Raw genomic sequence first — 27,563 nt, 5'->3', positions numbered from 1 at the left:
AGAAGGATTAAAAAGGGCCGAAACAGATACGGAGCACATATTAGAAAAATCCTCAGGGTACAAAAAAAAAAAAGTAAGGTTTCTAAGTGAAGGCAAAGAAATGAAACCAAAACACGTTCCAGTGAAACCTTTCCAACATGTGTGGTGCATTTATTTGAATATTTCTGCTACCAAATATTTATTAAATATACAACTCCCATCTGTCCACTCGTCGGAGTTGAGTGCGGTCAGATGGAGCAGGAAAAGTCCAGTATTTACAGAGAAAAGGAGGAACAAAGGGGGAAATAGCTGAGAATAAAATGGCATGAACAACTCTGAGCCTCTTAATTCAGCTAAAGGAGAGAATTAGGGATTAGATGAGGGGGAAAAAGAGAGACAGAAAAAGGGAAAGAAAAAAAAAGGGGGGGCAAAAAAAAAACAAACAAAAAAAAAAACAAATCAGGCCTAAGGTGTTTGCCCCATTAGCCAGGATTCATAAATTACACAGTCCAAAAGTTTGTACATGTTCATATAAAGGTTATATTAAAGTTACAAAAGAAAAGAGGGAGAAAAAAAGGCAGATTTTTTTATGCAACTGTTTTAAAAGTCTGAAGAATCAGGTTGGTTTGGTGGATCAGCCGGTTGGCACTGATGAACACATTTATTGCCCTGAAGAAAAAAAAAAAAAAGATATTGGATCAATACAGTGTATATATATATAAGAAAGGTAAATGCATTGTTATTATTATTATTACTACTATTATTATGGATGCCCAGAACATACAGAATTTATAGGTCAATAAGGATAACCAATAATTACTACCCTCACCCAATAACTGATAACTGTACTTTTTTGTGCACTGATCTTAAAAACTTTATTAATTAATTGATTATTAAATTATTCACTAATTTATAAAGCCATCATCAGACATGAGTTACTGTAACCATTTGTATTATTTTATGTAATTATTTTACGTTATTCGTCAGAACATACACTGATCAGGCATAACATTATGAGCACCTCCTTGTTTCTACGCTCAGTGTCCATTTTATCAGCTCCACTTACTGTATAGCTGCACTTTATAGTTCTACAGTTACAGACTAGTCCATCTGTTTCTCTGATACTTTGTTAGCCCCTTTTACCCTGTTCGTCAGTGGTCGGGACCCCCATGGACCCTCACAGAGCAGGTGCTATTTGAGTGGTGGATCATTCTCAGCACTGCAGTAACACTGACATGGCGGTGGTGGACTGCGAATAGTCCACCAACCAAAAATATCCAGCCAGCAGTGTCCTGTGGGCAGCATCCTGTAACCAATGATGAAGGACTAGAAGATGACCAACACAAACTGCACACCAGCAGATGAGCTGTCGTCTCTGACTCTACATCTACAAGGTGGACAGACAAGGTAGGAGTGTCTAATAGAGTGGACAGTGAGTGGACACTGTTTAAAAACTCCAGCAGCACTGCTGTGTCTGATCCACTCAAACCAGCATAACACACACTAACACACCACCACCACGTCAGTGTTACTGCAGTGCTGAGAATGATCCACCACCCAAATGGTACCTGCTCTGAGGATCCAGGGGGGGGGTCCTGACCACTGAAGAACAGGGTAAATGGGGGCTTACAAAGTATGAGAGAAACAGATGGACTACAGTCTGTAACTGTAGAACTACAAAGTGCATAATGTTATGGATGATCGGTGTATTATTATTATTATTATTATTATTATTATCATCATCATTATTATCTATAACATTTCTTGTCCCATAATGAATAAGAATAATTATCACTTTCATTTGTTCTAACCCAAAATCAATAACTGATCATTTTACCTTTTCATGGACTACGTCCAAGCTATAATCTATATATGAAGTGCACAGATGTTAAAATTGATTATTCACTAATTAATACAGTGCTTTATGATTTTGTTTGTAAATATATTACATTTTTTATCGGTGGCTCTTTATGCAGAGACACAAGAGTAGGTAAATCTAACATTTGGAATTATTAGCAACATAAGTATTTTAATAATTTCATCAGCACATGTAGTGGCCAAGTATACATTGTGAACACCTAATTATTCTAATTATTACTATTATTGTCCTCACTAACGCTGGTATTAACTGCATGTCTACTACACTGTGTGATGGACTGTGTTTTTTAAACTAGACAGGTTGGAAAGAGTAATAAATTAGCCACAGTGCTAATGTTGGCTTGACTACATGACAACACTAAAGCTGATCTAGTCTAAAATACAAAATAATTATAATTTTAAATGAAAAACCGACTCTAAATGTAGGTATTGTGATATAAACTGAGTCTGTTCTACAGTTTCTCATTAGGCTGAATGAATAACTGACTCTAAATGTAGGTATTGTGATATAAACTGAGTCTGTTCTACAGTTTCTCATTAGGCTGAATGAATAACCGACTCTAAATGTAGGTATTGTGATATAAACTGAGTCAGTTCTACAGTTTCTCATTAGGCTGAATGAATAACTGACTCTAAATGTAGGTATTGCGATATAAACTGAGTCAGTTCTACAGTTTCTCATTAGACTGAATGAATAACCGACTCTAAACATGGACATTGAGTCCCGTTATTGATTTCTTTTCTTATGTGGCACTGCAAATTAACTGATAACGTACTCTGTAAAATAGCTGTCATGTTATTTCTATACCGTGTCAATGAGTCTGTCATGCTTTGATTGCGACACACTCTCAGAACACGCGTTATTGACCAGGAAAGAAAGTCGCTTTGAGGATTCATATTAAAAACAACGTGGCTTGATACATTAAGGAGTGAAACTAAAATGCCCCATTAAAAAAGCAGATTAAATATGCATGGAGTCCTGAAGAGCTACTTACTTTCCATCTTTGAAGTACGTTTTCAGCGTGTCGCTGAAGCTTTTGGAGTATTTCACAAACTCTTTCTTCTGATGCTCTAGTGCCTGCAGAACAAAAAGAAACTTATTGGCCACAGTGACAGAACTTTACAGGCTCAGAATCAGAATTACTTTATTTCACCAAGTATGTTACAAATACAAGGAATTTGGCTCGGTGAGTCACACATATTAACAAGTATTAAACACCAAAAGCAAAATAAAACACAACACAATATAATGTAAAGAACAATAATGAAAATCAGGCGTTCAGGAGATGTACATACTATATGAGATGTGTGGATATCTGTACATATGCATATATAAACTATCTAGTAGACGTACTATAAAATAAACTATAAAATTATAAGATTATATCGCTGCAGTTGGAACAAAACCCTGCATCTCCATTTGTGTTGTTTTTCAGTTATTGATATAAAATGGAGAGGCCAACCAGCATTTTCAGATCATCTCAATCTCATGATGAATGGATGAAAAGAAATGATCCAAAATGGCTTGGAAAAAAATCTGGTTATATTGATTTACATTAAAAGAAAAGAAGGTTTTTCCCTTCTCCTGTAAAGTTACCATTTAAATTTTGTAAATACCAAGTAATTCCAATGCTACTGTCCAGATAGCAGGACCGTATACAGATTAAAGATAAGCCAGAATGTTTAAATGTATAAATAGCCATGAAAATCTAAAAAAAATACAATAGTAACTTGGAATTTACAGTAAGCAAACTGGCTTACTGTCCAAAGAAAAAAAACACAAAGACTACTGCAGCCGCCTGAAGGCTAATGCAAAAAAGTGCCGTTACACAAAGCTCAAGCTCTTTTCACACCGTACAATTTTTGATGTCCATATTTAACATTTTTCACTGTAGATTTCATTAAGAAGACTTGTTTAACTATCTGTACTAGGGGTGGGTGTTCTAGTCCAATTTGTAAAGCATTTTTTCAAAAATATTACACAAATATGTACAGCTACAGACCATCCATACTAGGTGGTGTGGCTGGAAATTTACACCAAGAAGGGCGTCAATCTAGTCTTGGACATCACCCCTTGCCTCAGCTAATGTTACTAGTCTACTGACATCATAACTAATTTAATTTTGTATCTTTCAGCTGGAAAGTTTAACTCCATCATACCTACATGAGTAGAGTGAAACATGAGCTTTAGGTTTAGGTTTATTGGTGCTTTTGTGCGGTAGTGATTATATGGCTGCAGTAATCTTTCTCTACACTGCCCTCTTGTGGCAGTTCAGATATTTCACAGCTATTTGTTTGAAGTTAGGGGAAAGCTAATTCACTTATCTCTAATCTGTATCGATATTGCTATCAGTATAGCAGCCTTGGTTTTATTTGATACTAAATCAAATAGAAACTTCGCCTGAAAAGTCCCTCCATTCAATAAACGTACAAGAAAAAGAACGTGAAGGTGAAAGAAGTTATGAAGTATCTCAGTTAACTGTCGGCATTAACTGAGGTAAGAGCTGATCAGCATTTGTTTGTCAATCTTCAAGATTAGATTGACTCCTTTCTTGATGGAAGTTTCAAGTCACTGTGGACGTGCAATACGGCTTCAATAGAGTTTAGTAACAAGAAAATGCTGAGTGGACGCTACGTTTGCCCACCTGATGTGTCTGGCTTGCGGTAGCCTTGCAGGTTTTTTTTTTTTTGAATAATGCCTTACAAATTCATTTGGCAAACTCTCATACTTAATACAGATAGTGTTACAAGTGATATCTATAGTGACAAATTGTTAAAAGTGGTCAAGAAAAATGTATGAGCTTTTGCAGAAGTATTAAAATTTGTTTTTATTGCCTATATTTCATCACTGAGTAAACAGTTCTTCCAGTTACATTTGCATACTTAGTGTAAAACAAGGACAGTGTCATTGATGTAAAGCAATGCTCTTATGAAGCAAATGGTAATGGCGCCCCCTTGTGGAGATGTTTTGGCTTGCTAAATAGGAGTGAGTACAGGACAGTGTCATGAGGTGCTATACATCTAAAAATAATTCTAATTGTGCCAGAATGATTGTAATTAATTGAACTGTGATGAAATGGGAGTTTTCATGAATTGCTGAAGAATTCTAACAGCATTAAATCAAGATCAGAGATCTGCCCCCCAGTGAGGATCAACTCTCAAGTGGAAACAGTGTGGAAGGAAATGGATTAGAAATATCAATACTTCAGTATTGATCCGCCCACCACTAGTGTGTGTGTGTGTGTGGGTCACTCACTCGTCTGTTCTGATACTGGTATTTCTTAAAGACATTGTTGACTGTATCCAGCAGCTCTTTGATGGCACTCGCTATGTCTCTGTGGGAGGCAATAAAGGAGCGGTTAGATAAAACTACTGCTTCAGACTATTCACACTCACTCGTCCACCTGAAACAGATGGAGCTGAAAGCCTGAGACACTCATAAGCAGCAGGAGGATGTGCTCTCTCACATCTCACTTTTTTACTGTCTTATCAACTTTCACAAGTAATTACAAAACAACTGGTTGCAATTTTGGGAAAAAAGTAAAAAATAAATCATTAAAATAGCGTAAAATAATTTATCGTCTGCTAAATGTAATGTAATGTAAAATAAAATTACATTTATTTCATGCAGTTACTCAATAATTTGCCTTATGCTTTGGTCACAAATTCAGATGTACAAACCAAAATATACCCTGGTGAATAAAATAGCCTTAATTCATTTTTACATGACCATTTTCCAAACTCTCTTCATTCCAGTATTCTGTATATCCCTTTGTAACAACTTCACATGTAACAAGTTTTTGAAAACAGCAGCAGTTGACAGATTGTCAAAAATGTATAAGTTTTTTCCTTATTAGAGATTGTATTAATCATAATACATAGCTATATGATAAAACAATTAAAAAGTAAAATTCTTTGACCTCTTAGGCTTGTAGGTATATTTCTGTTTTTCCATCTGAATTTACATGCTCAAATTGTAAGGCAAATTATTCAGTCATTTTTTTTTTTTGTAAAAGTTCCCCTCAAATTAAAAGAACATATTGCTATATGCTTACATATTACTGCTGAAAGCCAAAAATCTCAGACCCTCTTTGTATCTTTTTGAAGAGACGCCGTCTGTTTATAGTTTATAGCCCAGATTTGGGGAAAAAATGGGTCGACTTTCAGTAGAAAAACAAACCGAGTTCATCTTTTATTATAAGGGTTTAAAATGACATCACCATCTATTTGACTGGAAAGAAGAGTTATAGGCTCATACTGAATGTAGCTTATGAAATATGAAAGTTATGAAGAACATGAAGTGCATTTTGGAACCAGCTGTGGTTCCAAATAGTTAAAGAGGTTAAGTAGTCTGTAATGCATTTTGAAATAAAACATTTAGACCATCATGGTGGTATTCCAGGTGGTTGCTAAGGTACTTCAAGGTTGTTGCTGTGGTACCCCAGGTGATTGCTAAGGTGTTGTTATGCCATTGCTATGGTGTCCTAGGTGACTTAAGATGTTGCTAGACCACCGCAACTGTACTCCAAGTGGTTGCTAAGGTTTTGCTAGGCTGTTGCTATGGTAGCAACAGATGGCTGCTTAGGTGCTGTTACACAGCAACTTTTTATCCTAGGTGGTCGCTAAGGTGTTGCTTGGCCATTGCTATGGTATCCTAGGTAGCTGCTTAGGTGTTGCTAGGCCATTACCATGTTATCCTAGGTGGTTGCTAAGGTGTTGATAGGCCATTTCCACATTCTCTTTGCTAAGGCAGCTTAGTAAAAAGTTATTCCACACTTTTCAATGGCTTGTGCATGCTTACTTGATGGTCTGCAGGAAGCGCACTCTGTCGTTGATTTCATCTGGGATTTTGCTGAGAATCTGCTTCAGTGCTCGAGCTCTCTCATTCAGCTCCTGAAACTCGCGCTCAGGCCGGTCGACCATGTACTCTACAGACACAAAGGCAACAGTCACGGCTGTAATAACACACAGCACATCATCAATACTATGCACTGCATTTATAAATTCAGAACCTAATTCTGACAGTCTTTTTCAGCTTCTCTAAAAACCCCAAAAATAATGGCATAACTGTGATATGAATACATCTGTCCATGAACTTCAACAGCCAACATCTACATATTTTACACACACACACACACAGCTCCAAAAAATAAAGGGAACACTTAAACAACACAATATAACTCCTAGTAAATCAAACGTCTGTGAAATCAAACTGTCCATTTAAGAAGCAACACTGACAATCAATTTCACAGCTGTTGTGCAAATGGAACGGTGGAAAAGGAGTGGTTCTGCAGGTGGGGACCACAGACCACTTCTCAGTACCTTTCTGCTTTCTGGCTGATGTTTTGGTCACTTTTGAATGTTGGTGGTGCTTTAACACTCGTGGTAGCATGAGACGGACTCTACAACCCACACAAGTGGCTCAGGTAGTGCAGCTCATCCAGGATGGCACATCAATGTGAGCTGTGGCAAGAAGGTTTGCTGTGTCTGTCAGCGTAATGTCCAGAGGCTGGAGGCGCTACCAGGAGACAGGCCAGTACACCAAAGGACGTGGAGGAGGCCGTAGGAGGGCAACAACCCAGCAGCAGGACCGCTACCTCCGCCTTTGTGCAAGGAGGAACAGGAGGAGCACTGCCAGAGCCCTGCAAAATGACCTCCAGCAGGCCACAAATGTGCATGTGTCTGCACAAACGGTTAGAAACCGACTCTATGAGGATGGTATGAGGGCCCGACGTCCACAGATGAAGCTCACAGCCCAACACCGTGCAGGACGCTTGGCATTTGCCAGAGAACACCAGGATTGGCAAATTCGCCACTGGTGCCCTGTGCTCTTCACAGATGAAAGCAGGTTCACACTGAGCACATGTGACAGTCGTGACAGAGTCTGGAGACACCGTGGAGAGCGATCTGCTGCCTGCAACATCCTTCAGCATGACCGGTTTGGCAGTGGGTCAGTAATGGTGTGGGGTGGCATTTCTTTGGAGGGCTGCACAGCCCTCCATGTGCTCGCCAGAGGTAGCCTCACTACCATTAGGTACCGAGATGAGATCCTCAGATCCCTTGTGAGACCATATGCTCGTGCGGTTGGCCCTGGGTTCCTCCTAATGCAGGACAATGCTAGACCTCTTGTGGCTGGAGTGTGTCAGCAGTTCCTGCAAGATGAAAGCATTGAAGCTATGGACTAGCCCGCCCGTTCCCCAGACCTGAATAGGATTGAGCACATCTGGGACATCATGTCTCGCTCCATCCACCAACGCCACGTTGCACCACAGACTGTCCAGGAGTTGGCGCATGCTTTAGTCCAGGTCTGGGAGGAGATCCCTCAGGAGACCATCCGCCACCTTATCAGGAGCATGCCCAGGCGTTGTAGGGAGGTCATACAGGCCCATGGAGGCCACACACAATACTGAGCCACATTTTGACTTGTTTTAAGGACATTACATCAAAGTTGGATCAGCCTGTAGTGTTTTTCCACTTTAATTTTGTGTGTGAATCCAAATCCAGGCCTCCATTGGTTAATAAATTTGATTTCCATTGATGATTTTTGTGTGATTTTGTTGTCATATATATATGGGCTCATCTGAAGCTTAAGGGTGATTGTGCATTTGCAGTCTACGCTCCAAGACAATGTCTACCTCCCTCTATTTGCCAAAGCACCTTCCATTGCTGTTTTTAAATCAAGACTAAAAACATTTACACCGATCAGGTATAACATCATGACCACCTCCTTGTTTATACACTCATCGTTCATTTTATCAGCTCCACTTACTATATAGGAGCACTTTGTAGTTCTACAAACAGACTGTTACAGTTACAGACTGTAGTCCATCTGTTTCTGTTACTTTGTTAGCCCCCTTTTACCCTGTTCTTCAGTGGTCAGGACCCCCATGAACCCTCACAGAGCAGGTAGTATTTGGGTGGTGGATCATTCTCAGCACTGCAGTAACACTGACATGGTGGTGGTGTGTTAGTGTGTGTTGCACTGGTCGGAGTGGATCAGACACAGCAGTGCTGGCTAGAGTTTTTAAACACCTCAGTGTCACTGCTGGACTGAGAATAGTTCCACCAAACAAATATATCCAGCCACAGCGTCCTGTGACCACTTATGAAGGACTAGAGGATGACCAGCACAACACACACTAACACACCACCACCACCATGTCAGTGTTACTGCAGTGCTGAGAACGACCCACCACCCAAATAGTACCTGCTCTGAGAGGGTCCATGGGGGTCCTGACCACTGAAGAACAGGGTAAAAGGGGGCAAACAAAGTATCAGAGAAACAGATGGACTACAGTCTGTAACTGTAGAACTACAAAGTGCAGCTATACAGTAAGTGGAGCTGATAAATTAACAGTGAGTGCAGAAACAAGGAGGTGCTCAGAATGTTTAATCAGAACTTCATTCTTGAGGTTCTACATCTTCATCAGTTATTTTAGAACAATCTACAGCTCTGATGATCATACTGGACCCACCTAGCATTTATTCACAGCTTAGTAGCATCCTGCTAATCATGTGAATGCTGTATATGTGTTCATGACTTGCAGATTAGGATCATTTTATACATTTATCAGCTACCATTTTTAAAAAATGCTTTAAAACAGTAATTCCAAACTTTTGAGTGGTGGTGTATCTATTAAATAGAACACCAGCTTCTCATTCTTATCATAACACAGAGTGCTATCCCTCTCCCACACAGCGGAGGATTACAATTGAGAGAGCAAAGATGGGCTTAAGGTATGAAAACGGGTCTGGCTTAATGATGGAGGTAAATTTTAAATTCAAACACAAGCCATTGCCTGGATTCTCTCCGTGTGCCTGTGAATTCATTAGCAGCATAAATCTAAAGATGTGACAAAAATGCTTGCAGAGAGGAGGAAACTAAATTATGAGGACAGAAAAAAATATTACCACACAACACGGCTTTTTACATCTGTGGGGAAACAGCTCCACCCAGAGGCCAGTAGCTGCATGACAAGTGTCTGAACTTCAAGCGCACTGAGCAGTTTTTCATTGTTACCATGACCAAAAAAACAAAAACAAAACAAACAACAAAAAAAAAACACTTATCTTCTGAATGGAAACTTCATAAACAAAAAAAATGCTTAGAATTTATTTTTAGAACATTTGGCAAAAGTTTAAGAAGACCTGACTTTATCCCTTAAACAGGCTGTTTTTGTTGATGATGTTTTAGTATACTTTATGTATATTTACTTCTACTTGTGCATCTGTATAATGGCATACGACAATACTTTTGCTCTTTACTGTACTCTGGGATTAATAAAGGTGATCTCTCTCTCATTAAAAAAAAGAGAAAGAAACATTTTGTAAGGGATCTGGGGATCTTGCCCTTCCAGCTATGTGTTATTTAATGGCATTAAAAAGAATCAGAAATATAATCATTACAGGAGTTATCTTAAAATGTGCCACTGTGTAGATGTTCTTTTGTGCCTAGAGCTTATCTGTGCGATGTTCAAGGCTGTTGGGCTCAAGGGGAAGATATCAGGACACACACGACGCACAAAACTTACGCACAAATAGATTAGAGGGACGACTATCAATTCAACTGACGACACTTCAACACTTACTGACGATGACGGCTTGTCTAGTGGGGGTTATAAAATTAGAGGGGGGGTGGCTTTGTAGAAGGACTCAGTTCTTTTTGGGAGAGAAAAGGCCACGGAGAGGATGGACAGACTGATGGCTCTCTCTATTCTGGAGTGATGGGCTTCAGACCCTTTAGGGCACCCATTTTTTTCCATTTTATTTCACTTTTGTTAAACTTTTCATATTTAGCCTGATTTTTCTGTCTAGATTTCTATTTTTCATATTTCCTTCATTATAAAAATGGTTTTGTCCAGTGGTTTCATCCAATAAATTGGCAAAACTCCTTTTGGACTTTTTTTACACCACAACAGACGTTTTCCATTTTCGTAATCTTACAATTTATTTATCATTATACAGGCCCTTTAATGTAAGTTACTGTAAGCCGATTGTAATTTTAGACCATTTCTCTAGGAGAAAAAAAAAATTAGAGCAGTAACCCAGTATCACCTATTTCATTATGATTGTTAACTCTATGCGCTGTTAACTCTCAAGTAAGTCGTAATGTCAAAACATTCCTAGTGAGCGTGAGAAAGACCCGTAATGATGTCACAAACTAATCGACTACTAAATTAGTTGCCAACTAATTTGGTCGTCGATTTTAGTCGACCAAAGTCATTGCAACCCTGATCTACAACAACCCTTTTATTATGCAAATAACCATTTAATTGCACAGATGGTTTTTTGAGTGTTCATGGTTCTACAGAGAACCATTTTCTTTACTAATCAATCGGTGAAGAACCATCTTTAAGTATACACCTGTACCAACCTTCTACATCGTCTGCAGCCATGCGTAATAAAGACTCAGTGAAGTTGATCTCCACGCTCTTCTTCTCCAAGATCTTCATGATGATTTCCTGTGTCAGACCAGGATTCTCCTTCTCCGCCTGAGCAGACAGATAAACACCAGATTACTGCCGATCTCAGCAGCAGAAAACCGCATCGATTCATTGATCTGAAAGTGGTAATTTAACAGCATTGATGTCTGAACATTAAAACCCATTTTGAGACTAATTTGTTCTCAGCATCAAATAAACGCTATAATTTGTGGTTAAAGAAACCTCAAATAAATTCATTGCTTTTGTGAGGTCACATATTTGACTGAGACTGCACACGACTGTATTCAGCTGTTCAGTTCCGCTCAGGTCCACTGGAGTTATGAGTAGTTTTCCAGCCCGCACTGCTTCTTGAGGGACACAGTGTACATTTCACCCTCTAGTTAGGACTCCCCCAATCGCACGATGCTACCAACACTAGGAGGGTGAAGGCAGCTCAAAGCGCCAACCGCCAGATCTGTTACGTCAGCTAACAGACGCCTGCACTGACTAGCACTGCGTTGAGTGATGGGGGAGAAGGGGGCGCCATCCTACCCACCCAGAGAGGGCGAGGCCAATTGTGCTCTCTTGCACTCCTGGCTACGGACGGCTGTAGCATCACCAGGGATCAAACTCGTGATCTCCTGATGACACGGCCAATGCTTACACCGTTGTGCCACTCAGGAGCCCAGAAACTTCATTCTGAATAGCCTCAATTGGACTATCATCATCTGAGTGAGGTGTATACATGGACGTATTCTACCCCGATTGAGCTATTAGTCAATTACTAATGGATTATCAGGTTGCATGTGTCTTATTATGGCTAGTGTCTTCACTGATAAGTGATGAACTGATGATAAAACTTATTACATCACTGAGAAGAACAGAAGGTACCAGTGTGAGCTCTATAGCTGTGATCGGGTCAAATCTGACCGATTTGCTGTTTTCCTTAAAAATTAATATAATTTATTTTATCTGATACTCATGAGACTTTATTACTTTTTCCAGACCAGAGCAGAAGTCTTAAAACTGGAGGGTCTTTCAGAAAGAAGAATAAAAGCTTCTAAATGTCATAAACTGCCAATGTTGTAATACAGTATTACAGTATCAATAAAAGAATGATTCCATTATCAGTTAAGACACGCTTACTGGGTTTTACTGCAGTTTCTGACCAATTTAAGCACAATTTTTGTTACATTTTTGAAGTTATTACATTACTGGGAAATTATTAAAGTATTGGATTCTACATGGATTAATAGTCTTAGACTGAATTGCAGTGCCAATGGGGGAAACACCGCTGGAAAATCATCTAGTCTAGGGTTAGGCTTAAACTTGGTCCAGAAAGCAGGGGCAGTATTACAGAAACGTCCTATCTTTTTGTCTCTTTGAAATATCCCTTCAAAGGACAGTATCACCAAACATTCAATATCAAGCTATGTCTGCCTTATTCTGCACAGCTGTGCAGCTTATATTTCACAAAATTAAATATTTTCTGCACCACTTACTGCAGTGGGACCAAAACCATAAACAGCGTTTTAAGTTGGTTTCATTGCACCGTTTTCCAAGCTATGAAAGAAATCCCTGGATGGCAGGAAACGTTAAATATTAACACCAGCACAAACGTAGGCCAATTTGCTCTAACCGCTTCCTTTCCGATCTAATCTATCCCTTGTCGTTCGTTATAAAAATAATTCATGTGCAGAGGTCGTAAATATGTGCAGGTCCCTCTGTCCTCTATTTTAATGGGTCATAGTTATTGGGCCTGCTTTTGGAGTGCATGACTACTGTGATACACTGTTCAGTCAGATATTCATTCATTCACTCTTTCTTTATTGTCTCATAATGACTCACAGCCATGATACACACATGAAACCAATAAAACTACTAAGTGAAAGGTCAGATGTAATAAAAAAAAAAAGAGGAACACATTCCTGCACTCATCTTCACATGTACTATAAACACTAGAGCTTTAACAATACATATATACTCTCACCGTCCACTTTATTAGGTTGTTCAGTTGCTTGTTAACACAAATAGCTAATCAGCCAATCACATGGCTGCAACTCAATGCATTTAGGCATGTAGAGGTGGTCAAGACAACTTGCTGAAGTGCAGACCGAGCATCAGAATGGGGGAAGAAAGGGGATTTAAGTGACTTTGAATGTGTCGTGGTTGTTGGTGCCAGACGGGCTGGTCTGAGTATTTCAGAAACTGCTGATCTCCTGGGATTTTCAAGCACAACCATCTCTAGGGTTCACAGAGAACGGTCCAAAAAAGAGAAAATATCCAGTGAGCGGTCAGTTGTGTGGACGAAAATGCCTTGTTGATGTGAGAGGTCAGAGGAGAATGGGCAGACTGGTCGAGATGATAGAAAGGCAACAGTAACTCAAATAACCAACCAAAATCTCTGAGGAATGTTTCCAACACCTTGTTGAAAGTATGACATGAAGAATTAAGGCAGTTGTGAAGGCAAAAGGGGGTCCAACCTTTTACTAGCAATACAATTTTGGTTTCTGAGGTCAAGATTTTATTAGATTTTTCAGTATTTTGCGTTAAAAGTATCTTGATTCCTCAGTGCAGTAATTATATAATAACATTTTATTTCAAAATAAATCCTTTTTGTGTTTTACAGCCAGAGGATTTTATTTTGCTCAAAGCATTATGTTAATTAAATGCTAATCTGCAACATTTAATTGAAACTGTTCAATTATATTCAGCGATGCACCAGATTTTCATCAGCGTTTATTTATTTATTTATTTATGGCTGAATGAACACAGGACCCACATTAGCACATTTCCATCACTTTCTATCAGCCAAAGTCACAAGATAAATGTGACTTGGTATAGTTCATTTTTACACCAATATATCGTTTTAATTGTGCAATGATAAAAATTCTAGACAATAGAGTTTAAAGTCTTATGTAAACACAGTTAATGTTTCAAAACGTATCATTCAATCCCCAGAATATATATAGAAACTAAGGAGCGAAACCAGCCCATTTTTAATTCAGTTCAGTTCCACCCAGTTTCACTGAAGTTATGAGTAGTTTTTCAGCCCGGACTGCTTCTTGAGCAACACAGTGTAAAGGGCAGCCAATCAGAACAGAGCTCATTTACATATGCAAGCCTTAAAGGCACAGTAACATAATAAGCCTGTTTAACGAACAGAGACTTTCGAAAACGGCCATATAACAATAAACTATGGCACATTTACAGTACATAAACACACGAGAGGGAATGGTGGACATCACTGGAGTATTCTGCCTTATCTTGCCTGCCTCAACTGGAGAAAGCTGGTCAGCATCTCTGCTAGACATGATACTGTGGTCTCTGACACTGCATGACAATTATCTATAAACATGGACTAAAGCAGGATTTCTCAACCTGTAGGGATCAGAAAAGAATGAAGTCTGGGAAGGCAGTAATTTGTAGTGGGCCAATAACATCACATCATAAAAACCACAAGTGGAAACACATTAAAAAACTCAGCGCAAATCACTGAGGACCATCTGTTTATATTACAGCCCAGATTTGTGGAAAAATGGGTCGACTTTCAGTAGAAAAATAAACTGCGTTCAGCTTCTTTTATTATAAGGGTTTAAAATGACATCATCTATTTGACTGGAAAGAAGACTTACAGCCTCATACAACGCCCAGCTTCTGAATGTAGCTTATGAAATAAGAAAGTTAAGAATAAAAAAGCGTGCGTTTTGGAACCACCGGTGGTCTCAAGGAGTTGAAGATGTTAATGATTAAGAATCAAGAAGCAAACATTTTCAAACTATAAACAATACACATACAAATGATAACACTGCACGTCATCAGTGTGACAACACAGCCATGGGCATGTGACGCAGACAGCAAGCCAGAGACCGAGAAGTTTCTCAGAGCACTTTCACACCTGCCTCGTTTGGTGTGGACAGACTTTCTTTAGTTCGCTCCATTTTGACTTCTGGGAAAACTCCATCCGTATTCATGTGTGCAACAGACAGCTGAACCGGTCCACTTCCAAATGAACCCTGGCCGCTGGTGGGAACAGAGTCCATGATGATATATAGGGATTCATCAACAGAGCTGGCTCTCCTCCTCTTCTAGCAGCAAGTTAGCGCAGTCCTGTCAGCATAATCCTACTGTCCTATCGTCTCAATCTTTACAGACTCTCATTTACTCTCATTTCTGCACCACAAGCTGCTGTAAAGTCAAATAATAGCGAAGATCTGCGTTTGATTTTGGGTCATGGATAGTATTTTTGGCCGAGCATCAACAAAGCAAGTGGCTAAGCTCAAACTGATAAACCAACAACAAAAGCTACTCGTTCACATTACAAGCCTTGTTGCTCAAATCTGATCTCTGACACGATGGTTCACACTCGTTTAGGTAACTGACTCAAATCTGTCATTAATGTGACGAACCGGCATCCTGAAATGACCCTCATGAGTAAACTACTCAGTAATGTCACGTGACTGAATCACTGCATCAGCAGCACAAACTAACGAGCAGAACGAGCTTCGCTAAGAAGATCACTAACTCTGATCAGCTCTCAGCTTCATTATTAGAGCCAGATGAAGGAGAAAAAGGTGAGACACATTGCTTTTCCGTTTACAGCCTTTAATTTCTGTTCGGCACTGTTGCCACGGTAACACTCCATGATGGGCACTTGCAGTGGGGGGGGGGGGGGGGGTCACATTAAGGTCACATGGCCACCAATCCGATACGCATCAGATCTACAACCACATATGAAAGTGACTCGGGTCGGATGTCAAAAAAGATCAGATTTGCGTCCACACAGCCCTGAAAACATCAGATCTGAGTCACATTAGAGCAAAAAATTTGATTTGTGCCACTTCAGCCTGGTAAAGTGAATGTAGCCAAAATAAGTGAGGTTTATTATTATTATTGTTGATTGTGACATTGTTAATCCTAAGGCCCAGTGAGTGGACTGAGGTTTGACAAATTCAAATTAAATCACAAATACCCCCAAAACTGGGGTACCTTATTCTCAGATTTCCAGTTTCAGCTCTTAAGAAAAGACAAAAAAAAATATTCTACTTAACCTCTTCAACTCCTTGAGACCATCGGTGGTTCCAAAACGCACTTCGTCATATTCCTCACAACTTTCATATTTCATAAGCTACATTCAGAAGCTGGCTGTCGTATGAGGCTGTAACTCATCTCTCCAGTCAAATAGATGGTGATGTAATTTTAACCTCTTATTCTCCAGGGTAGATTTTGGTTTGTCCATCTGAATTCAAATGACCAAATCGTAAGGCCAATTATTCAGTAACTGCATGAAGTAAATGTAAATTTTTTTATTTATTTATTTGTTTGTTTGTTTGTAAAAGCCCATTTTCCACAAATCTGGGCTATAAACTATAAACAGATGGCGTCTCTTCAATGATCTACCCTTTAAAAAGGATTTTATAAAATAACACAGAGCGTCTGAGATTTTTGGCTTTCAGCAGTAAATTGTATACATACAGCGATATGTGTGATCACAAAACACATGTTCTGTTAATTTGAGGGGAGCTTTTATCAAATAAATAAAAATTTACATTTACTTCATGCAGTTACTGAATAATGTGCCTTCCGATTTTGTCACTTAAATTCAGACGGACAAACCAAAATATACCCTGGAGAATAATAAGAGGTTAATTTCAGTTTTCTTGTGGGCCACCATTCTTTGTGTTTATAAACAGGTGGGCCTTGGTGTAGAAAAGGTTGAGAACCCCTGGACTGAAGTAAATACAGAGCTAAAACACTAACAAAGCCAGACTCTGTTCGTTACTTTAGCCCACTGTGACTCAGGTTCAGGCTCTGGCCAGGTGTGTCTCTTACCTTTATGAAAGCAGCCCGCAGGGTCTGCGCTGCAGACAGGTTCACTCTCTCCAGCTGCAAACACCAGCAGAAACACTGTTAGACTCCTACCCTTCTCTGCATACACTACACACAGAAACCCATTACAGCAAAGACAGAAACATCAGGCTGTGCTGTTGCTACCACACACCGCTCATGGACTGATTCTGCCCAAAAATGGAAGGTAAAATGCAGGATGTGACCTACATAAACATCTCCATGTCGTATGTAAAAAATAAAGAGTTAAAGTGCTACCGAGCACTGACTGGTTGGCATTACTGCTACTGTGAGCTGATTGGTTGGCATTACCGCTACTAAGTGCTGACCAGTGAGTAGATGAGTACATTTATCTGTATTAAAATGATTCATCATGTACAAATTTTCAACAAAAGGCTTCACAGAAACCCATTAATTTGTGACTGTCTCAAGACAAAATTCTCCTCACTACAAACCTCTGATGGGATCATTACGTTAACTTTAGCTGACAGTTTGGGTCCACACTGTGGTTTGGAGAAGAACCTTATGCAACACTTTGCAAGTTTAACTAAATATAACATCAGTGACTGTCTATTACGCAGATGGTGCTTTTTACATATGTTGTGATTTTAAGGATTAATTCAACACCAAGCGTGTCTGGGCTGACAGACTACATTTGGGCTGAGTGAGGAACGTGTACACTGCATGTTTTAGACCTTATCTTTTTAAGACTCGTTCTTATCAGTCTGTTCACCTCATTGAAGACCGGGTACATCACAGCATAGAGCGTCATGGAAACCATCGAGGCCGTCTCCGCTTCATTCTTAATCTCTTCCATTGTCATCGTCGTCGTGGTGATGAGAGGATGGGCGGAGCGTCATTCACTCCCGAAGACGTGCAGAGTCGGAGCCCAGGTGACTTCTGCGAGCAGGAAGAACAGATTAGACAGATTAGTCCAGCTAGACGAGCGACATTTTCAAGCAAGCTGGATAGTCACGATACATGGCCTGTCACACATCTGGACACAACCAGCTTTCTAAAACTCTGACCTTATTAAAAGGCTGGCATCATGAATCTTTCTTCAAATAAGAGCTTATGCGATGTAATAAAACAAGCTTCATTAGAGTGCACTTATTACTGTCAATCATTAGCATCATTTTCACTGTGTTCCTACTCAATAAAGCACCATTTGCTCTTTTCACTCTGCTGTGTTAGTGATTACAGGTGCGTTTAAAGAGTTATGGTGCTAGTGAGAGCTGATTGGTTAGCATTATTACTGCTAGCGAGTGCGGAGTGGTTAGGGAATACATTCATTAAAGCAGAATCTAAAATTAATTTTGGACAGCTGGTAATTTAATTAAGGCATCATGTTTAATTTTTTTTTTTGTGGAATATCCATGCTCTAATGGCGCTACTACCATCACTACATGGCATCCAGCACCATCCTGACTGGTTTAATTTAATAATAATGACAACGATAAATTTTTATTTAACACAAAGCAGCTCAAAGTGCTTTACAACTGAACTGTTAAATTAAGTAACAAAAGCAGAAAAAGAAACCATGAATAAAATGAACAATAAGTAAAATAAGGTAAAATGACACCTCTGGACTAGAAGACTTTCAAAATGATCTTTTAACAAGAGTTTGGAAAAGAGCAGCTTTGACAGTTTTCTTCACACCCAGGAAGATCCTTTGATGAACATGAAGCCGAGCGCTGAAGATAAATATAGCCAAAAACATTAGTTCAGAGCTGCTTTATGAGCAAAACAACTTTCGCTGGCATCACAGTGCCTCGTTGTGCCAACAGAAACAGTACAAACACAGCAGGATTAGTTTAAGGATTTAGTTTAATTAAAGCCCACTTTATCAGCCACTTCCCTTCCTGTGTTAAGATGACTTTTTCGCTTGCTGGTCTAAGCCAAAGACGTCAACACGGTTACTTATCTTGATGACCGACAGTATCTTGCTTATAACCCCCAGTTTACTGAGCTAACATGCTGATCTAATGGCCTCCAGTACATCTGAACCACATACAGGAGACTCGTGTCGGTTCACTGGTGGGTTTGGATAGTAAATAAAATGGCTATATTTGTGTTGTAGTCATGGCGACGTCCGGTTCCTATCACCACCACTGTAAAGAGATCTGAACCATTTCACAATAAACCACTCTAAATCACTCTGTTTACATCTTCAACACTGAATTATGCAGAAATCAGTAGAATTCTGCTTTTTTATGCAGCACAATCTTATTTCTATAAAATATCAACAGGTACAATTCATTCTGTATTTGTTTTAAACCCAGTGTGATGAAGGCTGAGACTATAGTATTTGTTTTAAAACATAAGCACTGGCCCATCTCTATATATGCGCTCATCTCATTTGGCTTTATATACCAAAAACAGTCGTAATTCCTTTCTACATCTTCATTTTCTGACCTCTCTTTATACCTTAGAATTAAATTGGCTGTTTATCGTATTGTGTCTTTAAGACTGCTGTATGTAAAGGACCACTAGATTAGGAGACTTTATGAAAACATGCTGATTTTTGAAACAGGTAGTCCACAACACTGGAGTGAGCTCCTACAAGGAGCTCAGCATCCATCAAAACTTCTCCAAGTCTTCGTCATGCTGTTTCCACACGACGATTGAGGGGAAATGAGTCATGATCTCAGATCCACAGGCACGATCAAACAGTTCCAGGTAGTCGAAAGGCCTTCACCCCAGTGGAAAACCCTATCTGGTTGGCATTCTCACAAAGTCCTCAGAAGTCACCACTTAATAACTGGACTTAGTGGCTCCACTGACATCATACAAATCACACAAAGATACAATGACCACTTTATCGGAAACCACACCTAGAAGTGTGAGGTATGGCCAAAATATTTATTAGAATATAATAAAAATTTCTAATGGTTTCAATGTACACGAGGGTCCAAAATCTGAGAGCACTATTAAATGCTTCTATTTATGACCATTTTGTAATTGAACACAAAACATTCTATTGAAAACTATTATTATCATAATAATTTGAGTAAAAAGTAGAATCATTAAAATATTTAATTCAATTTCTTAAAACTGAAACTGATCAGTAGATCAAATTTGCTGGTGGGTCGTCTAAAGACGAACAATGGTTGGTCCCTACTGTGTGTAAACCATGTAGGTTTTATATGTAGTAATAAGTGAGTTAGTTATATTTTTGTTTATGTTTTTCTTGAGAGCGAGAGAGAGCGAGAGGGGTGTCACTGTTGTCGGAAGAAAACCTCTCCAAAATGGTAACTTTACAGAAGAAAAAAAAACACCTACTTCATATTTAAACTAATATATATATATATATATATATATATATATATATATATATATATATATATACATATATATATACACACACACACACACACACACATACATACACATATATACATAGATGGAGGTGGAGGTTAAAAACAGGAAAAAAAATATGGTGTACGTTGTTTCCTTCCTCCTTCTGTACGTTTTCCTCAATAAAAAATTCTTCACAAGAAAACCCTAAAAACTACAGACATCAAGGCCAAAGGCAATGGAGTATTTTCAGTGAAAACACGATGTACTGCAGCTCCAAATCACTGTCCACATCCACCACATACATTTCTTTTTTGCTTTTGTCCCTTTGTTTAAGATCCCTGCAAAAAGTGTTTAACATAACTGCACATTTTGTGACCTGTGATTAAACCAAAATGGACAATCTGATCTATTTCAGGCCCTGGAAACGTAGAGAAAGAAAACTGTATTTAAAATGTTGATTTTTGTTTTCCTGTGGGCTGCCATGCTTAGTAGTTATGAACAGGTGTGAAACAGTTGAGAACCACTGCTATAGTCTATGTGGCCAGTGGTGGTCCTGTGGTTGTCTCTATGTTGATGTGCCAGATGGGCTGCAGTCTGTTACTGTAAACCTACTAGGTGCGCATTAGTGGTAAGTGCTTCTGATGAAATGGCCAATAAGTGTAGATACAAGCCAGTCAGATCTCATAAACTGGAAGCTCAGTCTGTGACTGTGTTGTCAGTCTGCCAGGCAACGAACACCATGACTCACCATCTGCATTTCCTCGTCACAAAGGTAGGCCAACACCTGATTCCTCAAACGTTCCTTTGTGATGACGCCACTCGACCTGAACAGCCAACACCCTGAAGCTCAGAACAGCCTTGTTCCGGCCTTCACAAGACAATGGCACTATTTTAACCTGGAATAACGCTGCGATTTAAACGAACGCCGGCATAAAAAGTGATTAGACTAATGCGTGAGGCCTCCAGGCCGACATGCGATGAGGTTTGGCTCACAAAAACGAAGGGAGACGTTATTATATTGTGAAATTACGTTCTATCGCATGAAGTACGTCAGGCTATTTCACACAGCCGAAAAATACTTTACTGCATTGTTTAAATTAAGTGGCTTATTGCAGGCCATTAAATCTCATTTTCCGTCCTCTCTGTATTTCATAACTCATATTAATTATAAATGAGGAACGAGGGGCTGTTCTGGCATGAAGCCCCGAATACTATAAACACGCTCAGCAGTTCGAAAAGCTCCGATCCGATCTGTCTCGGTGATGCATGGCAGAGTCTCCGGGCTATTCGTCAACAGGCCTTTTCATCTGCATCCTTTATTACACCACAAAATATTCGCAAGAACGTCCATAAATATCCCAGGAGGTCAGGAGCTCGTGTCATCTCATTACGGCGCAAGAAAATATGCATCCTGCTAATGTAAAAATGAGAATTTAATCACCACAATTTCATTTCCTGCAGACTTTTTTCTGGAGCCTATTAGACTATTGAATAACTGGGTCATTCTCACCAAATCGCCTCAAAACATGGCCAGAGTTATTAGTTTTGTGCAGATAAACAACATTTATATCATTTAGTAGATCAACTGTAGCTTGACATGATACAGTGAAAAGTCTGAGGAGCTTTTGCTTTTATTTTTAATACATTTATAACATATTTAATGGGTTTTTATTTCATTTGTAATATTATAATAAAAGTTTTTATTTAAAGTTTTTTGGCTCAGAAAAAAAATGTGTCCATGTTTCCCATTTCCGACACTATTTTTAAACTTATTTATAACAGTTATATTCATAACTGTTGAATTTATTTACTTTAATGTTTTCCCTGTAATAAGAAAAAAAACAACAATGTTTTGTGGCACAAAAGAAAGGAAAACCTCAATGGCTGTCAATGTGCTGCGATAATGTGATAAAACAGGAAAAATGCAGTATTTCGCAAATTTATAGTTTTAATAGTCCGATAGCTGCGTGCACACAGTGAATAGAAAAGTTAAAAGGAAACATTATTGACAGATTTATCTTCTAATCTTAATAAGAATTTGGTCACTGAAACTGGAAAATAGTACTCAAAATCAATTTAAAAGATATTGATAACCTGAGTTATAAGTTAGGCTATGTCAAGCAAACAACATCTATATTTACATGAGAATTACTATTATTACTAATTATTATAATCAGAGGAGTTATTTTTTGACATCTGTTTAATAAACACAATTAAGAAAATAATTGTCATTTTATGCCACTCTAAAGCATCTAATTTGGCTAATTAGCTATGCTGCTTACTAGTAAATTAAGCTCATTTCTAGCTGCTCTGATATTAAACAATATCGCACACGCATTCATTCACACAAAGGTCTCCAGCTACTAGGGCTGAACGATTTGTGGAAGATATCTAATTACGATTTTTCCAACATTTATTGTGACTGCAATTGAAATTGTGATTTTTAAAAAAAAAATGAGAGTCAGGCCTGATTTGTTTTGCCTAAAAAATACAACATTCAGCTTTTCCGTCTTGAGGCTCGACGTCTGAATGTCGGGAGCTGTGTCTGTGATGTCACAACACATGGAGGTTTGGTTACCTCTGATTGGTCTAACCAACAGGCAGGTCACTAACTCTTACTAGGTTCCGTTTCCCCTCTTCAAACTTAGAACAACGTTTTTGCTAATGTACACTTAATAAAAATGGTCCTTCATAGGTTCTTTAGTAAAGACAGTGATTCTACATACAACTCCAACCCATTTGTATGAATAAAAGGTTCACTGCGTGGTGAAATGGTTCTTCAGATTATGGAGAATGTGTTGTATATGTTTCTACATAGAACCTTTTTGAAAAGAGTTCTCTACAGCACCGAGATGTTCTTATATTGTTATAAGCTTGACATGAGTAAGCAACAAAGTAACAATGCCAGAACAATATTGATGCTACACGGAACCGCATACAACACATTCTCCAATCTGAAGAACCTATTCATCACGCAAAGAACTTCTGATGCATGCAAATGGGTCTGAGTGTTCATGTTTCTGTATAAAATATAAAGAATCATTTTAAGAACCTTGGAGAACTATATATTTTTAAGAGCATAGGCTATAATTAAAAAAAACTGCAACTTAAATTGCGATTTCGATATAAAAACGATTAATCTTCCAGCCCTAACAGCTACACAGAATAATATCTAGAATCAAAAACCTTGTATTTTCCTCTGTTGAGAGTGAAAATAAGAGCAAAAACATAAAGCAATATGTGGACTCCAGCATAAAAGCCAATAACATTAGCCTTCCAAGAAGATTAAACTACTCTAGTGAACTAATTGCGCAGTAATAATTCTATAATAGTGATTTACACATCAACATGCCATCCTAGTTCATATTCTAGTGCTCTTACAGCTGACGCCTCTGTCACAATTATTACATAATCATCCAATTGCAACCATTTAAGACGTCCGCAATGCATTTGCACACAGATTTTTCACAATCACATGTTCACGTTGCAACAAAAAGTAAACTGGCTCAGTTTTCAGTGTTTCTTCATTTGTTGTCTGAGGCAAACACAAATGAATGAATAAAAGCAGAACATGTTTGTTTTTCCACAATGTCAACTGCTCTAACTTCTGACTGGTGCTGTGTGACCTGTAGAGGGCAGCGGTGAGCGGTATCTATTTATTTGAGTTGGGAGCTGTTAAGTATTGACAACTGGGAAGCAAAACAGCTAATCAGCCCATTTGGCAAGTTAGGCTTACACTTTAATAGATGCATACAGTGGACAAAAAAAAAAAAAAAGGACAACTAACTTGTTAACGGATTATTTATACGGCAATTAACTGTCTGCTAAAATTTCGTGATCACAAAAGGCTGGTTGGTGAACAGAGGTGGGTAGAGAAGCCTACATCCATACTCAAATAAAAGTATTTTTAGGTAAAATAATGACTCAGGTAAAAGTACCTTGCTACCACACAACTTGACTAGAAGTACAAAAGTATCAGGTCAAAAAAGTAGATAAATACTAAGTAATTTAGAGCTAAGAATCCAGCATCTATCAGCTTAGACACTAAAGATCACATGGCTGTATTCTCTTTTCAGGATACTTTTGGTCTAAAATAAAACGCTAATGCTCCAAAGTTAGAAATGTTATCAATCAATCAATCAATCAAAAAAAAAAAAAAAAAAAAAAAAAACACAGTACAGATGTCGCAATCAAAATATAAAGGAATTCAATACAAAAGAGTAAATATGAATGGGAAAAAGTAAATGACTAAAAGTACAGTCCTTTACTCACTACTATACTGGAGTTAAAAATACCCAAGAGAGCACAAACCCATCAGTATTTTACTTAAGTACATGTACTCGAAATGGTAACTGAGTAAAAGATAGATACCTTTACTCAATATTATACTGGAGAACAAGCACTTGTAAAATACTGTAATGTATTTAAGAAAAATAATGAACAGTTGACATATCAACTTCCTTTACACATCATCATCAAATACAGTGTAACAGAGGTATAGAAGAATACCACTGCTGACTGCCACGCATCAACGGCTGGAAAGAAACACGGTTTATATAAGTAAAATGGGGAGGGATGGGTAAAGCAAATAGGAAAATGGGAAGAAATGCCGTCTTGGTCATCACAAGAATCATCAAACGCGTCGTTCTTGTCAAACAGTCTGGCTTGATAAAAACTGACAACATGCCCGCCACAGATTCCTATTCTTAGCCATATCTTCAAGTGTATGAAGCCGCCATACATGACGCCATACGCCCTCTGGACCAGGTCATGGGTTGACCACCACGAGGCTTTTTCCAGTCCTTTCCTGCAGTAGAGAACAATACCCACTTTGGTAGTCGAGGTTCTTCCATTCGCAGGGTGTGCCCGAGCCAACGCAGTCTAGCTAGTTGGATTCTTTCAACTATCGAATATTGTCCTAGATCTTTCCCCAGGACGCGGAGCCTCACTTCTGCATTACTCACCTTATCACTTAGTCTTACTTTAGCTAACTGATGAAGACAATTGTGATCGAATACTGCTAGGCGTCGCGAGTCTTCGACAACCATCGGCCATGTCTCGCACCCATAAAGAAGGACTGGACGTACGGCGGCATTGAAGACACGCCCCTTAACTTGGAGCGACACGTCCTACAGATTCCACAGGTGCCCGTATATGGCACTCTAGCCTTAATAATCCGTGAGCTAATTTCATCTCCGATCGACCCGACGTGAGATATATTACTTCCTATGTATGTGAAGCTATCTACGATGGCTAACTGATGTCCAGCTAAATGACAGCGAACTTAACTGCCTTACCATTGAAAAAGATAAACGCAACACACTTTCCAGAGTAGAAGCCTTATTCGACTGGACATATCAATGTTTCCTAGTCAGGGTTCTTAGTCCTCTGTACCAGAGTTGAAAAATATGGCAAACAAATAATTTATTGCTCTATAAATATAAAATAAATTATTATTTTATAAATAAGCAAATGAGGAGAGAAAAACTGAATAATGGGTTTCATGCGAAACAGCTCCTTAATTCGTTAACTATGCTAGTCCATTGACAGTGGTATTTGAATATGAGCGAAGATCTCTCATAAACCAAAGATGTTATCTTAATACTCATTCCAACCATAGAAGCAGAAACCCATTCTACAGAAAACTAACTCGCTTGAAACAAACAGAATCCCACTGTAAGAACAAATGGACGTCCATTCTCTACATACAGAAATAGGTAAGTGTATTTTATCAGCTCCACTTACTCTATAGGTGCACTTTGTAGTTCTACAGTTACAGACTGTAGTCCATCTGTTCATCTACCCCCTTTTACCCTGTTCTTTAGTGGCCAGGACCCCCAAGGACCCTCACAGAGCAGGTACTATTTGGGTGGTAGATCATTCTCAGCACTGCAGCAACACTGACGTTGTAGTGGTGTGTTAGTGTGTGTTGCACTGGTGCAAGTGGATCAGACACAGCACTGCTGCTGGAATTTTTAAACAGCTCAGTGTCACCGCTGGACTGAGAACCAAAAATATCCAGCCAGCAGCGTCCTGTGACCACAGATGAAGGACTAGAGGATGACCAACACAAACTGTGCAGCAGCAGATGAGCTATCGTCTCTGACTTTACATCTACAAGGTGGACTGACAAGGTAGGAGTGTCTGATAGAGTGGACAGTGAGTGGACACAGTGTTTAAAAACTCCAGCAGCACTACTGTGTCTGATCCACTCGCACCAGCACAACACACCAACACCACGTCAGTGTCACTGCAGTGCTGAAAACGACCCCACCACCCAAATAATACCTGCTCTGTGAGGGTCCATGGGGGTCCTGGCCTCTGAAGAACAGGGTAAAAGGGGGCTAACAAAGTATCAGAGAAACAGATGGACTACAGTCTGTAACTGTAGAACTACAAAGTGCAGCTATACAGTAAGTGGAGCTGATAAAGTGGACAATGAGCGGAGAAACAAAAAAAGCGTGCTTTTAACCTTAACTTACCATTCTGCTGAAGGAAAACTGCATTCAAAAGAACTGAAATCTAATTTCTGGAAATGGAAAACCATTTTCCTTCGACGACGTCTCTCTGTAAATGTACTCAGCCATCGCCAGCCCAGATAACATCAACCAAACATGAATGCTAAGCTAGTTTAGCCGCTTTAGACGTTCGACCAGCTCGGCCAACCGGGCAAACAAGGTGGCTTCTAAGTTACTTTTGTCAAGGATTTGTCATTGAACGCGTCTTAAACACGGTAATAAAGCCAAAGAGGGGTCAAAACGCGGTTATAGCGAATGACTTTCTTACTGTGGGGTCGTGAAGCTAAGTTAGCCTGCTAGCTAACAAAGCTAACCGGCTAGCTTAAATTTATATTAGTGCTAGCTAACGCAGCACTAGCCGCGCTCGCTAGCGGAGTTCAGTAGCTACGCCTGCGTTAGTTCATACCTGCTGTGCCGAGCTAAATCCTCCTCTTGTCAGCTGTTTACGTCCAAAGACTCTAAACGTTGTCTCTCTGACCAAAGACGGAAGTTTTCTGCATGACCAAAATCCACAAAATAAGGGAGGATCTGTTTTTTGCTATGAATGCCGTTCGCAAGGTGGAGACACAGAGAGGTGTAGTTTTTTCCCGACGCGTACAAGTGCGACGCCTATAAGAAT

The 27,563-nt window shown here is 39.1% G+C and overlaps 1 protein-coding gene across 1 annotated transcript; it reads right to left on the bottom strand.

Annotated features, from left to right (window-relative positions):
• Positions 1-116: 116 nt before the first annotated feature.
• pdcd10a (programmed cell death 10a) lies at positions 117-27,508 on the bottom strand. The gene is made up of 8 exons (XM_017682299.2): positions 27,351-27,508; positions 17,860-18,026; positions 17,112-17,165; positions 11,231-11,348; positions 6,659-6,785; positions 5,114-5,192; positions 2,853-2,935; positions 117-648 (listed from the first exon to the last, which is right to left on the bottom strand). Exons 2-8 carry the CDS (start codon positions 17,947-17,949, stop codon positions 567-569), a joined length of 633 nt encoding a protein of 210 aa, XP_017537788.1. The 5' UTR covers positions 17,950-18,026; positions 27,351-27,508; the 3' UTR covers positions 117-566.
• Positions 27,509-27,563: the final 55 nt, after the last annotated feature.

The sequence above is a fragment of the Pygocentrus nattereri genome, chromosome 7, assembly GCF_015220715.1.
Source record: "Pygocentrus nattereri isolate fPygNat1 chromosome 7, fPygNat1.pri, whole genome shotgun sequence".
Taxonomy (NCBI): domain Eukaryota; kingdom Metazoa; phylum Chordata; class Actinopteri; order Characiformes; family Serrasalmidae; genus Pygocentrus; species Pygocentrus nattereri.
The sequence above is the reverse complement of the archived record's forward strand: the minus strand, read 5'-3'. Positions and strand labels throughout refer to the sequence as shown.